At 40.4% G+C, this 15,367-nt stretch overlaps 2 protein-coding genes across 4 annotated transcripts in view; both read left to right on the top strand.

Moving 5' to 3' along the window:
* Nucleotides 1–25: 25 nt before the first annotated feature.
* LOC144647422 (protein bark beetle-like) lies at nucleotides 26–13,343 on the top strand. Of its 3 annotated transcripts, XM_078507224.1 has the most exons (7): nucleotides 142–425; nucleotides 1,426–1,503; nucleotides 2,750–3,425; nucleotides 4,265–4,740; nucleotides 8,193–8,436; nucleotides 9,212–12,142; nucleotides 12,562–13,343. In XM_078507224.1, the coding sequence occupies exons 3-7, from the start codon at nucleotides 2,807–2,809 to the stop codon at nucleotides 13,341–13,343; spliced, it is 5,052 nt and encodes a 1,683-aa protein (XP_078363350.1). In that variant the 5' UTR covers nucleotides 142–425; nucleotides 1,426–1,503; nucleotides 2,750–2,806. The 3 variants fall into 3 exon arrangements, with proteins under 3 accessions (XP_078363348.1, XP_078363350.1, XP_078363349.1); XM_078507222.1 differs by lacking the exon at nucleotides 1,426–1,503 and having other exon boundaries at nucleotides 26–574; XM_078507223.1 differs by lacking the exon at nucleotides 1,426–1,503.
* Nucleotides 13,288–15,367, top strand: part of LOC144647421 (uncharacterized) — a 38,398-nt gene continuing 36,318 nt past the window's right edge. Inside the window, exon 1 of the mRNA XM_078507221.1 lies at nucleotides 13,288–15,202. Within this exon, the coding sequence (XP_078363347.1) occupies nucleotides 13,420–15,202 (1,783 nt within the window). The 5' untranslated portion in view covers nucleotides 13,288–13,419. The remainder of the gene's footprint in view (nucleotides 15,203–15,367) is intronic.

Raw genomic sequence — 15,367 nt, forward strand, 5'->3', positions numbered from 1 at the left:
AGATTAGCAAGCAGATTGTATGAACACTGAAAATATCAGTCAATCTCGCAAATGATAAGCAGCCGACTATGTAAAGTTCTTGGAATAAAAAACCTTGACTGTTAGTCTCCACCGATCGACTTCATAGTCCTATTTTCGCAGCGTTAAAAATTTCTTAGGCTATGAAAATTTAAACGAAGACGATCTGTCTTCTTCAAGCAGTTTTGCGCTTTTTCTCAGAAACAGCAATACCGTAACTGTCACACGGCATAATCACATTTGTCAATCAAAGCGACATGCTTTAGGAACGGATTTAATCAGTTTGGGTGACCTTTCCCGCAGATTCTTAGAGATACCTTGGTCGTTACGGATTGTAAGTTTTGCTTCAAAGTTGAACGTTACTGGTAACCACGCATGTGCCATTCACATTTGCAGGAGCAGTTGTTGTGAGTATTAATGCCCGATCCTTCATTACTTTCAAGAAATTGGAGTTTTTACGTGCTCCACTGAAATTCAAGAAAAGAAATCAACTCCTAGGTCACTGAGGTTTCGGTGTTGACGCGTTCCCTTCCATCAAGGAATCCACCATACCAAAGTAAGCAAACGTAGACTAGGAGCTCCAAGAGCAAAACGTCGAGGTTGTTTCCCTGATCGTTTTAGCAACATTATCGTGTTTGGTTTCGCAAAGATATCATGAGCAGGGTGCAAAAGCCACAACTCGGCCAACAGTGCGTCTCATTGCATTTTCACTGCTCAGTGAAGTGAATCAAATCAATATTTCGCAGAATTCAGTACCAGTCGTACATGTTCCCCTTTCCACCTATTCTTAGCTTTAGGGTAAATGAAAGAGTTTCAGCTACATGAGCAGGTTTTCGATTCTGTTTCACGGTAGAAAGGCATTTGTTGCAAATTTAATAATACTTTCTAGGAATGGTTCGAACTTTTTTCAAGCATTTGTCTTAAAAGAGCCTTAAAATGATCCTAGATCCTCTTCCAGGAGTAAACATAGTTTTTGGTTATTTAGTCTGGTCAGTCAATTTAAGTAAGTCAATTTATTAGTGCAAGCGAAACAGCTGCAGAGAGACTGAGCTACGTGAAACACATTTGTATCCGAATGTTTGCATCGGTTGATTAAACATGTTGTTTTCTTAATCATGGGTTTTGGCAAGATGCCGGCATTCTTTAAAGTGAAAACACTCTTGATCGTAAACATCGAATTCCCAGAAACCGATTCAGGTACCTCTGAGATGACAGCTTCGTGAATTCTAGGAAATTAATCGCGGGCATAATAAAAACAAGTACAGTAAAATCCGGATTTCTCAAACCTAATTTGTCGAATATCCCGATAACTTCAACTAAAAGTCGTTTCCTTTCCCTCCGTCGAATATTGCAATTTCACCCCTGATTTCTTCTGATTTCTTGAACCAATTTTCGTTTGTCTTGGAGGTTCGAGAAAAAGGGATTCCACTGTAGATTGGTTGTTTGAAAAGTAGCAACAAATGGGGATTCTGTTAAAGGTGGAAGGTTAGTTTCGTTGTCAAAGTAACTTTTTATTTTCCATAGTATTGACTGGGAACGCTGATTAACCCTTTGACTCCCCGACTTTACGCTACAGTCCTACAGCCTACAGATGCTGATTTCTAGCAGTTATCTCAAGAAATTACAGCCTAACTCTCAAAAATAAATTTGAACGGACACATTCCTGTCCACTTCGAGGCAATCATTTTTATTTATACATTAGAATCCCAATTTCTCGAACACTCAATTTGTCGAAACTCCCTGATTTCTCGAAGCAATTTTCGTTTCCCTTGGATAGAACTTCTCTGAAGTTTTACCTCCGATTTCTCGAAGCAATTTTCGTTTGCCTTGGATAGAACTTCTCTGAAGTTTTACCTCCGATTTCCGAAGCTTTTCGTTTCCCTGGAAGAACTTCCGAAGTTTTACCTCCGATTCTCGAAGCATTTTCGTTTCCTGAAGAACTTCTCTGAAGTTTTACCTCCGACTCGAAGCAATTTTCGTTTCCCTTGGATAGAACTTCTCGAAGTTTTACCTCCGATTTCTCGAGTATTTTCGTTTCCCTTGGATAGAACTTCTCTGAAGTTTTACCTCCGATTTCTCGAAGCAATTTTCTTTTCCCCCTAAAGGTTCGAGAAATCGGGATTCTACTGGGGATACAGTGGAGACCCGGTTTCTCTAACCTCTAAGGGAAACCAAAATTAGTTCAAGAAATCGGAGAGTTTGTGGAATCAGGGTAAAATTGCAGTATTGGACTGAGGGAAGGGAAACGACTTAAGTTATCGGGATGTTCGAGAAATCGAGGGTTCAAGAAATCTGGATTCCCACTGTTAATACAAAGCAATGAGGAGAAACATAAACGCGAAATAAAGCTCAGGCTGATGGCCGATTGCAAAATCCTTGACGAAAAAATAAATATTAAAATACTCTGAATGACTGAATACTTTACTTTTCTGATACGAAAACCGAAGAAGCACCAACCAGACTGCCTAGAAACCGGTTACTTCCTAGTTTTTAGACAAGGGCCGCAAGCATTCTATTTTGCGCCTTGCAACTATTCGCTCACGGAAAACTCTGGCTCGTAGTCTGGTTGTTAATTTAAACAAACTAAAATGTACGTATTAGTTATTCAGGGAACCCTCCCGCAAACCCAACAGCGTACGGCGAACTCTCGGTCCCTGTAACTTATGTGCCTAAAATCAACATGCTCGCCGTACGCCAATTTATAACACGCAGCTTTTACTTTGGATTTCAGGCACCTATAAGAACAAATGTAAAATCCAGGTCGCGACAGCTTAGGGCAAAACCCACGATGCTTAAGAAGCTGTGGATTCTGTTCCTCCTGTATTTCACTTATGGAAACTGCGACAGTGTACAAAATAAAACTTTTCAGGAAGTTAACGGCACTGTAATTAGTAACCAGACTTTCACTCGTACAGGTGGTCCATACTTGGTCACGAGTGACTTGGTTGTTGCCCATAATGCAACTCTTACCGTAGAAGCCGGCACTGAAGTGTTTTTCATTGCAGCTGCGGGGCTTTTTGTTCATGGATCTTTATATGCAAAAGGAACACCATCGCAGAGAATTAATTTCTCTGCAGTTTCATGCAACAAAACCACTTTTTGCAACAGGACCAACAGCACCAACTCTACCGAAGTCTACAGTTCTGGTATAAGGCTTGTTGATGGTACGTCTTACAGCAACGGTCGATTGGAGCTTCAGTGGAACGGGCAGTGGGGAACTATATGTGACAGGTACTGGGATAACAGAGATACAGATGTGGCTTGTAGGCATCTTGGCTTTCTTGGAGCAAAGAGGTATTATAGACATCCTGGAAAGGGCTCCATCTGGATGAAGAATGTTCACTGCACAGGAAAGGAAAATAGCCTTTGGCGTTGTAGCTACGCTGGTATTGGGAACACGGGATGTGGTAGGTTATGTGAAGGCATAGAGAGTGTTAAATAAAAAGAATACCTGGAATGCGATAAAAGCAGTGATTTATCACAAAAAGCATCTTTAAATGTAGTTGATATAAACACAAAAATACGACTTCCGTTTTTTCAAAATCTTTAAATATTCCATAACAACGATTGTAAAAGATGCCAATACTAAGAACACGATTTATTATCCAAAAAAAAAAAAAACCACAAAAAAATTTTGCGCCCCAGATTGGGTACTAGAAGGGTCAAGAGTGGCCTTTGACCATGTTGAAACTAATGGCACCTTCCTTTTTAGTAAAAAATGCAAATTTATTATTTCTTTTATGGTAAATGACAATACGCAGCAAACACACAGCATGCAAAGAAATGTAGCGTTACTCTTTAAAATGGCACAATAAGTCGCTTTACTAGAGATCTATTGGTGTTGTAATTAGGGGGCCCTATCAGGCATGGTGTCGAAACTGAAGTTAAAAGCCAGAAGACACATTTACATCAATTGAAACCTAAAAAAATAATAATAGTCCAGTTTTCTTATTAATTACTATACTAGTGCACTGAAGCTATTGTGCATGAGGTTTTGTTCTGAAATTGACAAAGTCGAACTTTAAGTTCTGCCTTAGTGTCTTGAAAAAATGCTAGGAACTAATAGAATTTTCTCTCTCCTTTTAACAATCCACTACATATCTTTACCTTGGTGTTCTGGGCACATCCTGTGTGTTAGTGAAGGAACACAGGTTACATTTTGAGCATTACCGTTTTGACACTAAAATTCCAGCGAAGTATCATAAAATTCGTTGTTCTAATTCTTTGATTTACATGAATCTGATAGGACATTATCAAGACATTGGAATTGAGTGCGACACCTTGCTTCCCTTCTTGAGAAAGAAGGTATACTGGAAAGGGATTTATTTTACCCCTTCGAATTCCTCCAGTGACCAAAGTAGCATGTCCTTGGAAAATGTCGATATTGCCAATGCTTTTGAAGCAATAAAGGCAGTGGGGAAGCCACCAGATTTGTTCAACGTCACTGTCAAAGACAGTGGCTCTGGTTTGCTGGTTGAAAAACTTGAAAGTTCTCTTAAAATAGTTGACTCCACAGTCTCAAGGTGTAAGCTGGTCGGTATCAATATCACAAGCTACGGAGGGCCTGTTGAGTTACAGAATGTTACCGTTCAAAATACCTTATTTGGAGATGGACTCGTTTACAAGCAGATTGTACATGTTGTTGATGTTTGTTCAGTCGTTCCAGAAGAAGCTTCATTTCCTTTAGTACTGACTGCATCTGGAGCAACGTCTTGCAGTAAGGTACGACAGTAAAAAAAAACATATATACCGCTAACTTTTATACAGCAAAGGTGGCTAAAATTTCAGTGTTGGGTTCTAAACGTTTATTGGATAAAATATAAATGGTCTGCAACACTAAAGTTGGGTATTTAAAAATTATTTTCTGCAGATAAGGGATTTTATGGCAACCACTGACAGTAATAAACGTTTAAACTTCCCGCTAAAGGCCTTCGTTTTGGACAATGGAATGTCAACTACCTAACAAAGACCAAGTTCGAAGAGATCAAAATGCGCCTGCTAAGCCCGGAAAATCGGAAAAACCTTGACATTTTGGTGATTACCGAAACGTTTTTTTCAAGTAATACACCAGAGCAACTATATAATATTCCTGGCTTCGATTTACATCGAAAGGACCGACAAACTGGCAAGGGCGGTGGTATCGCAATTTATACAAACACCGATCTTAACATCAAGCATCGTACCGACCTGGAGGAGCCTGATCTAGAAGTCCTTTGGCTGGAAGTCTTTCCGTTTAAATCCAAAAGACCTCTTCTCATGGCCGGGGTTTATCGTCCCCCGAGCGTCAAGGCTGACTATGACCGTAAACTCGCCGATAACATCGAGCGTGCTTATCTGTTGAATATGGAAACAACTTGAAGAGACTTATTTGATCACCAAAAAAATTATGACCGCCTGGCAAGGTAAAATCTAAATTTCCAAGTTTTTTGTACACGCCCCATCAGTTTGAGCCCTGCATCCAAATTTCTAATTGCATTTCAGATCACCTCCAGTTTGCTGTTCCGTACAAACATGTTCTCCAGACAAACAAAGGAAAAAGTTCCCACCTCACATGACCATGCAAAGTTTATTAAACACTCGAGGAGACCCCATGGGATTTGCCTATTGAGACATTTAAACGCTTGTATTGTCTCTTCAACGAAGAGTAAATGCAAACGTGCCGTAAACAAAAACGTGTCAGGTACGATAAAAGCCAAAATGGTTATCACCCGGAATTCTAAATTGATGAAAGAACGCGACCGTCTACTCAAAAAAGCCAAACGCCTAACTCCCACGATGATTGGTTGTTGAAGCGCACAAAAAACAAAGTCACGGAGGCTATCAGAACAGGCAAGAAAACTTCTCTATGAATCTTTCAGAGAAAACCGTGGAGACTCAAAAAAGATCTGGTCCGTGCTCAAGGATCTATCTGGCCAGAAAAACCCTGGGGGTGTGCTTTAGAGGAGAACGGGTCCATTCAAATAGTGATGAAACTGAAATAGCCGAGGTATCAATAAGCACTTCACGAGTTTAGCGGAGAAACTCGCTGACAAAACTGTGGGGCAGTTTGCTCCAACAATGCTGCGAGCTTTTGTCAATGATCGCAAAGTTCCTGTTTCTAAGTTAGCATTTCCTCCTATAACCCCAAGTCAGACCCTCCGGTTGATAGAGGCTATTCCGTCAGGTAAAGCAACTGGCGTGGACGGTGTGAGTGCTCGGTTACTGAAGATTGCAGCGCCTGCAATAGCACCATCACTTGCCAAACTTATAAACACTTGCATTGCTAGTGGAACATTTCCAACTGCTTGGAAAGAGGCCAAGGTGATACCCTTACATAAAGGAAATAGCAAGACTGACAAGAATAACTACAGACCCATTTCGGTTCTTCCCGTCCTCTCAAAAATCTTTGAAAGGCACTTGCACAACTCTCTGTATGCCTTTCTCAGGGAAAACAACCTTCTATATCAACTGCAATCCGCCTTCAGGAAACACCACTCAACGGAGACAGCTCTTATCAACATCATCGACCGTATGCTGTTCAATCTCGATGACAACCGCATTAACGGCTTGGTTCTGGCTGACTTTCAAAAGGCTTTCGATCTTGTTAACCACGACATCCTGTTTGAAAAGCTTCGTATCTATGGTCTGGATGAATGCAGCCTGGCCCTTATGCGCTCGTTCCTTCAAAATCGCAGGCAGCGCACGGTCATCCGCGGTAGTGCACAGTGTTCGTCCCAGGCTCTCACACATGGTGTACCACAGGGATCCGTACTCTCTCCACTACTCTTCCTGGTATTCATAAACGATCTTTCCGAGGGAGTGTCACAACCAACCACATATTCGGATATCAATTTGAGCTCATCCTCGCCATACACTGATACTTCTGGTCTATGCTCCAGGCTCTGTGAGAGCACCCGTGAGTTGAGGACGGATAGAAATAACCGTTTCAAAAAATACGAGAAGAGAAGTCTATGTTTGTAACTGGGAGAGGCTACGCACAAGATGGTAGTACCGGTGTCGAAGATGAAAGTCTGTACCAGCAGCGGGGAAGCTTAGACAATACCACAAGCCACAAGCTTCTTGGAGTCCATGTTGATCAAGACCTAAGTTTCAAGAAATGTCGATCACTTATGTAAGAAATAGCAAAGCGTTTAGTGTTCTTAGGTCAATCAGACATTATCTTCCTCTAAACGAGCGCATACTCTTCTACAATGCAACTATTAAGCCTATATTTCTGTACGGCGGAGCAGTCTGGAGTTCAACATCTAAAAGTAACATAAGAAGAATTTTTCGTCTCCAGAAAAGGGCTGCCCGTGTTATCCTAGGCGTTAAAACAAGAGATGAACGTACTGTAAGTTTATTTAAGAGACTAGACTGGTTGCCCTTTTATGATGAAATCACTGTTAATAAGCTATGCTTAATTTACAAATGCCTAAATGGACAATGCCCAGAGTATTTAAGGAAAGACTTGTAAGTGTCAATGACATGTCCACCAGAACCTCGCGCTATGGTGATATTACTTTACGCTGTCCTCGGTATAACCGTGAAACGGAAGGTGGAAGAACTTTTCTTGTTTCAGCCACTAAATGTTGGAACTTTGCCAGAACAGCACAATGTTTTAAAAAATTTAGAAGGTTTGCCGACTAGATAGCTTTCCCATTTTTTTTTTTTACTGTCACACCCAAATTACTTTTTTTTTTTCTAGTTTTTTCTATTTTATCTTTCTCATTTTTTTATTGATAATATATTTGTAGTATATTAATTTTATTCTAGGGGAGGGCCACAGGTTTTCAGTTTTCAACTGTAATGTGTAACCCTCATTAAATAAAGTTGTTATTATTATTATAGCCAAACCAGTTTAACTAGCTGTTAGTTTCAATAGAACCTGCTCGTATGCACACGGCCAAGTTACCTGAAGAGTGGTTCGTCCTGTTTAAGGCTCTTCAGCATGGCACCCCTTCCTCCCCTTCCTCATGGCACCCCTTCCCCCCCCTCTTCAGCATGGCATAGCTTGGCGAAAATGACTAAAATGATATTGATCTTGGTGTTGAATTTACTCCCGCAATAGTTCACTTAAGCGTGGCCGGGGAGGGCACACAGAGAAAAGAAAGAAGGAAAGAGAGGGGGGGTTATTTATGGTGCATCCATCGGTTTTGTTGTGTAATAGATTTCTGACGAGTTGTTTTGCATTACAGATCTTCCGTGCTCCACCTGGAGGAACATTCTCCGCGCATTTTCGATTGATTAGAGGAAGTGAATTTGAGCTCAACATTACAGATGGAAGTACAGCAAACAAAACCGTGCTCAGTAGGATTACTGATGAGTACAATGGAAAGACAATAAAAACAGTTTCTTCTTCTGTTTTAGAAGTTTCTGTCCTTTCCAAAGCCAATTCTAGAATATTAACTACCTTGGAGTTTATCATACTAAGAGATCAAGGTATGACTTTTATTTCTAGACAAAATAAAGCAATTGTGTATTTATTCGATTTATGAATGCGGGGAATAGATTCCGTTTGGATGAGATGCAGGATTCCAAATTTACCTACCCACAGCCTGCGTTCAGCTAGCGCGGAACGACAACTGTTCACAGCGCCGAATTTTGGCTAGCTTTATGTTTGTATATATCCCAAAAACTATGCGCTGAAGTAAAACTTTTGGCCTTCAGTGATTACAATGAGATATCCCTGTTAAGTGACCGTTAATTTCTGGCAGCGTGGGCCACTTTACTTCACTTTTAAGTTTTATTGGCTTTTCCGACCAAATAAGGGATTTTTTATCTCTTACTCTGCAAGCAATTATTGACTGATCTGGATGAACTTTTGTATGGTGTTTTCCAACTGCTTCTCGGCGGAACGTTGTTGTCATTGATATTAGAATTTGGATTAAAAAGGCATGGCTTGTTGACGGCTTTCATAAGTTTTTTTCATCAGCAGGGATGTCGCAGTGGTAAGAGCGTTTGCCTCCCACCAGTGTGGCACGCGTTCGTCATATGGGTTGAGTTTGTTGTTGACTCTCGTCCTTGTTCCGAGGGTTTTCCTCTGGGTTTCCCGGCATTGTCCGGTTTTCCTCCTCTTAGAAAAAACTGAAAACCAACATTTCCAAATTCCAATTCGACCTGGATGGAGGCCGACCTGCATGAAAACAAGAAAGAACTGATGTGGATTCCTTTCTAAATAAAGTAATCTATTTTTATTAAATCTCGTCTTTTCCAGATTTGCCTGTATTGTTTATGGCATCAAACGGCAGGTTTTCCAACAACGCAAAATCTGGGATTACTCTTTATGATGTGATTGGCCAAATCCATATTTCCAACACAGTGGTGACGGGAAGTGACGTTGGTATACAAATGAATGGAACACATGGCTCCATGGCTCTTTTGTCATCAACCTTCCTAAACAATAAAAAGCATGGTGTGCACGTAGAAAGGGTGTCTGGATTTGTCGCACTGAGAAATGTAAACGCCTCGGAAAATCATGGGACAGGAATCGTATTTGAAAAAGGAACTATATCTCTCCTAATGACCGACTGCCAAGCTGAAAGGAACAATGGTGAAGGCGTGCACATCTCGAGCCAGGTGAACTCGACTCTAAACATTTCAAACATAGACTTACTTAATGGTGGTAGAAACGGAATCTATTTGCAAAACTTTATTGAAGAATGCCACGTCTGGCTTTCAAAAGTGTCGTCGCGAAAAAATTCGCAGAATGGTGCTTTGTTTGAGAAGTTAAGAGCTGCCAATTTCCATGTTACTTTTTCCACGTTTGAGGGAAATTCAGTTCACGGAATATCGGCTGATTACCTTCTGACAGATAATGTCGACTTCTTCAGGATTGCCACTTCAAACAACTACAACAGTGGCGCTGTTTTTAGATGGGGAAGAAGTAACATAAACATCGAATCCTGGTCTTCTATTAACAACAACATAGATGGCCTATCCTTGAATTACCAGGAAGGACAGCTGAGATTAAAAGACTGTTTCATTGAAGGAAACAAAAAGAACGGGTTAAAGTTGTATGACTCTTATCACGCCCGTCTTGAGTCGTTTCATTTACAGAACTGTAGTGTTTTAGAAAGCGGTGAATACGGTATCATCATTTCTGTTTACAACGGCTTTGAAAAGAGCTTTGCTAATTATTCAATTACTGTTGTAAGTTCCACCATTGCCAACAATACTCTGGGAGGAATGTACATTTATTCATCCAGTTGCTATAGCTACAGTAGTTATGCACGTCGAAGGCACGTTCAACTGCAATTCATTGGAAATAGAGTTAGCGGAAACCACAAATATGGATTGTTCCTCCTCGGTCCTGAAACCTATGAGCTAAATGGGTTGTTAGAGAATAACGTATTTGAAGAGAATCTTGGAAGTGCGTTGAAAGTGGCTTCCTCCCGCAACTGTCCTTTTCCCGTCAATGTCAAGATCCTGTCAAACGTATTCACAAAGAATAAAGGAGAGCATGTAATTTTTATTGACTACACTTCCCTACCTGACAAACGTTTTGCTGTTATAAGAAATAACACCTTTATGGACAACGAAGGTGTAAAGCCATTTTCTAACAGATATCTACGTATCAAAACGCAATCCGTTCTAGCCTTAAAAGAAGGCAACTTTACCGTTAAGGACAATTTATTTGTTAATCCTTTGTTCCTTCACGAAATCGCAACTTTTATACAAGATCACGAACGTACTATAAACGCTACAGCAAACTGGTGGGGTTCACGTGACGAATGCAGAATAAAACAGAGAATCTTTGACTTCGAGGATCGAGTGGATCTAGCACAGATCAGGTACCATCCATTTCTGGATTCCTTTAATCACAGCAACAGGGCATTTAATAACGCCGAGAGACCATTCTGTTTTATTGAAAGAAATAAAATAGGTGGAATACTAGACCAAAAAGTAACTGTTCGCAACAATTATGCAACTTACGAAGCCATAGGTGACATCGTTGTGCTTTCCAATGGGACTCTTATTATTGAAGAAAACGTTACTGTCGAATTTCCATTGCAAGCCGTCTTCATTGTTCAAGGTCAAGTCATCATCAAAGGCTCAGAAGCTGAAAGGGTGAAGTTTGGCCCGAGGAAACCCTTGCAGGATGAAATAAGGTTGGTTGACGGTCCTGGCCCGTGGGATGGGAGACTTGAATTATGGTTTAACAACACCTGGATGTCTGTATGCGAGTACACGCCCCGGTACCTGTACACGGCGGTATGTAGACAACTAGGATATGAAGTATATAGTTACAGCTTTCGCTATGCCAGTGGCAAAAAAAAAATATTTTTACGCAATGTTCGATGTGATACTAATGACAACGACAACATAACGCACTGCAATCGGGAAAACTGGCTATCTCAATCGGATTGCCGAAACAGAGTAATTTATGTTCAATGCAGACGTCCTTACTGGGCTGGCGTTCACCTTGCTGTGACGGCAAAGCAAAGCGTAATCGAGAACCTTGACATCATTTACGCAGGATTTGCTTACAGAGACGATCTTCAAATCCCTGGTATTGCCCTTAGGGTAGACCTTGCTAGTCATAACATCAGCGGAGTCTTAGTGAATAATTCTGCGTCCATTGGATTGCAAGTAATGTATACACATCCATATGAAAATTCTCAAATCATCAACTCTGCAATAATGAATACTGAGTCAGATGGAATACGGCTAGAATCTCCATTTCTAAATGTGACGAAAACTGACGTAAGCAAAACAAAGGGACATGGAATCGCGTATCATACTTATTGGAAGTCTACTGTTAACGCACATCTTATCAAAATGGCAGATCCGGGTGCCAAGAAATATATCCATGCGTGCTCTGACAACGTCACTTACCTGAATGATTTTGGCTTGGTGTACTACTTAATTGTAACTGCTGAAAACGTCCGTACCTGTGAGAATGTTGTTAAAGCCCCATCGGAATATAAAATTGGAATGCAATTACTCTTTAAAGAGGGAAGTTCCAGTTTTACTTTTCATGTATACAGTGGAACAAACACAACATCAAGTAATCCTTGGGAGATTCATAGGCTAAACTGGATAAACAGTCCAACGTGGATTTCAAACTCAAGCTCCGTTCTTCTTAAAAGCACATTATATTATAAATACAAATTGACGGTGCATTTTATGCTTTATTTTGTTAAAGGTGAGTTTTATATATTAATGTTTAGGGGGATACGGGACAAGGGTTCAATGCAATCGTCACCAACCCCCCCCCCCCTTTTTGATTGTTTTCATCAGTTTAAAATTAAGAAAAAAAGGGATTTTATTCTAAAAAGACTCTCTGTTAATTCAACCCTCGGGAAAAAAGGCTACGGTTCATGATGTTTTCATGGCCAAACATATCTTGACACACAGGCATACCCAAATTTACAATTTGTTCGCTTTAATTATTCGCCTTTTTAGTAGTTCTGGGCCGAATTTCCCTAGCAGCTCTACAGAATTACTTTATAACAACATGGTTTTATTATTTTTGAATACCTTTGAGGATTTTTTTCTGTTAGGTTTTCCTAGCCATTAATTAGCATCAATAACTAATTTGTTTCTAATATAATTCTTTGGTAGCAAACAAGATCACAGAGTTAGAAACCACCGGTCTGGCTATATATCAAAGTAACTTCAAAAGAAATAATGCTGGGATTTATCTCCGTGGTAGCAATTTGAGAAACGTCGATATCCAGAACTCAGTTGTGAGCGGCTCAACAAATGCGGGCCTTCGGATGGAAATTAAACGTGATGCCAACTTGAACTTAAATGTGTTTAACTGCTCATTCCTTGGAAACAACTATGGGATCATCATTAACTCGTTTTCCGGTAACATCAGCGTAGAAAACACCATAATCTCAAACTCGACCTTTTCTGCCTTTGATGTGGATCCAGAAGGTCCGAGAACGCTCCTCATAAAAAACAGCAGTATGATCCATGGAAAGAGAAATGCAATTCGCATAAGCGGTAATTATGCACAGCTCAAACTTCTAGTAACCAGTTCCTTTTTTGGATGGAACGAAGCGACTGCCATTACCTGGTATAATTATTATTATTACACTGCACCAGGACGTTCTTTAGTCTCATTCAAAAACAGTACATTTCTTCAGAACCGTGGACCGGTGGTAAACATATTACAATCCTCTCATCTTACGCCATGGTTATTCGAGGAAAACGTTTTTAAGAACAATACAGAGCCTTCTGTTCTTATGACATCCACAAAAGGAAACTTTTACTTTTCGCCTGAAATCTTTGTAACAAAAAATCAGTTTTCATTCAACTTTTGTCAAGAGAAAGGTGTTATAGATATCAGAGGAAGCGAGGAGGACAAGGAAAATTATTGTTCACGACAACGTCTTTGAGGGGAACAGTGGACGATCAGTTCATGTTGAAGGCTCAAATCCCTCACCAACTACGGTCATTACCAGTAACGTCTTTATGAATAATAACTGCTCAAACAAAGGCGTTGTGGAAATTAGAAGAATGGATGACGAAATCACAATTGCTAGCAACGTCTTCAAGACAAACAAAGGACTATTTATAGTTCTTCTGCAGTGTGTTTATGAGATGAAACTTGGCATGGTCAAGCAGAATTTGACTTTCGTAAACAATTCGCTTATAGACAATACGGAGGTCTCATCAAGGATCCTCGCATGCGAAGTTAATATCTCAGGACTGGCAGAAAATAAGACGATCGCCATTCACCAAAACAGATTTAACAGCCACAGCTTTTCGAAAGAAATTTGTGTAAATATCCTTGCATCTTCCCACAGAAGTATAATGAACATGACATTAAATTACTGGGGATATGACAACGAGGCCGACATCAGAAAAAGGACCTTTCACGCGGAAGATAATCACGAACTTATGACAGTACTTTTTATCCCTTTTATTGACAACAACGGAACTTTCGTGCATCGTCAAAATCAAACTGATTTGGGTGGACGCATCTCATCCCATCTAAGACTAAAAAGTAGCTTCACGCCGTATACAGTCATCTCCGATCTTATTATTCTGCCACAAGCTTTAATGACGATCGAGCCTGGAGTGGAGGTGCAGTTTGGTCCTGGGGTCAGCATGTTGATTCTTGGCTCACTCTTTGTCCGTGGAACAGTGAATCATCCTGTAAAATTTTCACTTTTGAAGAAAACTCGAAGGCAAAACTTAATGTCAGTTCGCTTGACTGGTGGCAAGTATCCTTGGCTAGGACGTGTCGAGATGTTATACAATGAAACCTGGGCTCCTGTGTGTTTTAACGAGTCAGGGGCATGGGGAATAAATAACGCAAGAGTGGTATGTGAACAACTTGGCTATCAATCACCATCGTCCATCAGACAAAACATCCCTAATCTTCTTCAAGTATCCAGTACCAGTGCGTGGCCATTTGACATAAACTGCTTTGGAAATGAAACAGACGTTAACAAATGCCCGACTTCACTGCATCATCGTAGTTGTAATTCCTCTTATCATGTCACTTTAAATTGTAGAGGAGGAATGCCCTGGGGTAATGTACGATTCCTTAGAGAATTTGGGAGCACGGTTCTCCCGGCGTCAAGGCTGGAATACTTAGAGATCGAGCACTGTGGACAAAAATACGGAAAAGAAGTTGCGGCCATAGAAGCCATACAGTATGTTCCAAAAATGAACACTGTCAGCGTTATAAATTGTACCGCTGGTGGTCTCAAAGTGCTGTTTCCAGAAAAAGATATTTCTTTAAGAAAAGGCGCCTTTATTAATACAGGAGGAAATGGAATTGAAGTCGTAAGCACAGAATGGAATGTAACTATTGATAGAGTTTCCTTGATAAACAACAAACACGGAGTTACTTTTAATGAGCCGGACGAGAACAGCATACAGAGCCTTTCATATGGACAAATTATGCTTTGCGCTCCAGGACCAAGAGTCAACTTCACGAATGGTTATCTGTTCCTTTACTTCCTCGTGCCGCATATTGAATATTCAAACCCGTCAGTGAGATGCCATAAAGTTATCCAAGCGGGAAGAGACGAGGCTCTTTCCTTTAAGTTGCTAGTTCTGCAGAAATCACAGCATGTGAAAATATATGACCCATTTGGAAGGGAAATACTAAGAAGCTACTATACGGATGAGCTAAAACGGTTAAAGCAGGGAGTGCTTCTGCCTTGGAATCGCGCCACAATTTATCTAACTGGAAATTACGATGGCAAAATACTTTTGCATGTGAAGCGCATCGGAATGAGAGGTAAGACAACTAATCATTTGCATAATATATACTTCCCTTTGACATGAACTATTGAGGTTTGGGTTTTCTTAAGGTCTTATAAGTCTTAGCCAAGACGCAAAATGAAAAAAAAAAAACAACAAACCAACATTACTTCCACTGTTTAAGTCACTGCAACTGCACTTG

This window comes from Oculina patagonica, chromosome 3 (assembly GCF_052425735.1).
Source record: "Oculina patagonica isolate OP01 chromosome 3, crgOcupat, whole genome shotgun sequence".
NCBI lineage: Eukaryota > Metazoa > Cnidaria > Anthozoa > Scleractinia > Oculinidae > Oculina > Oculina patagonica.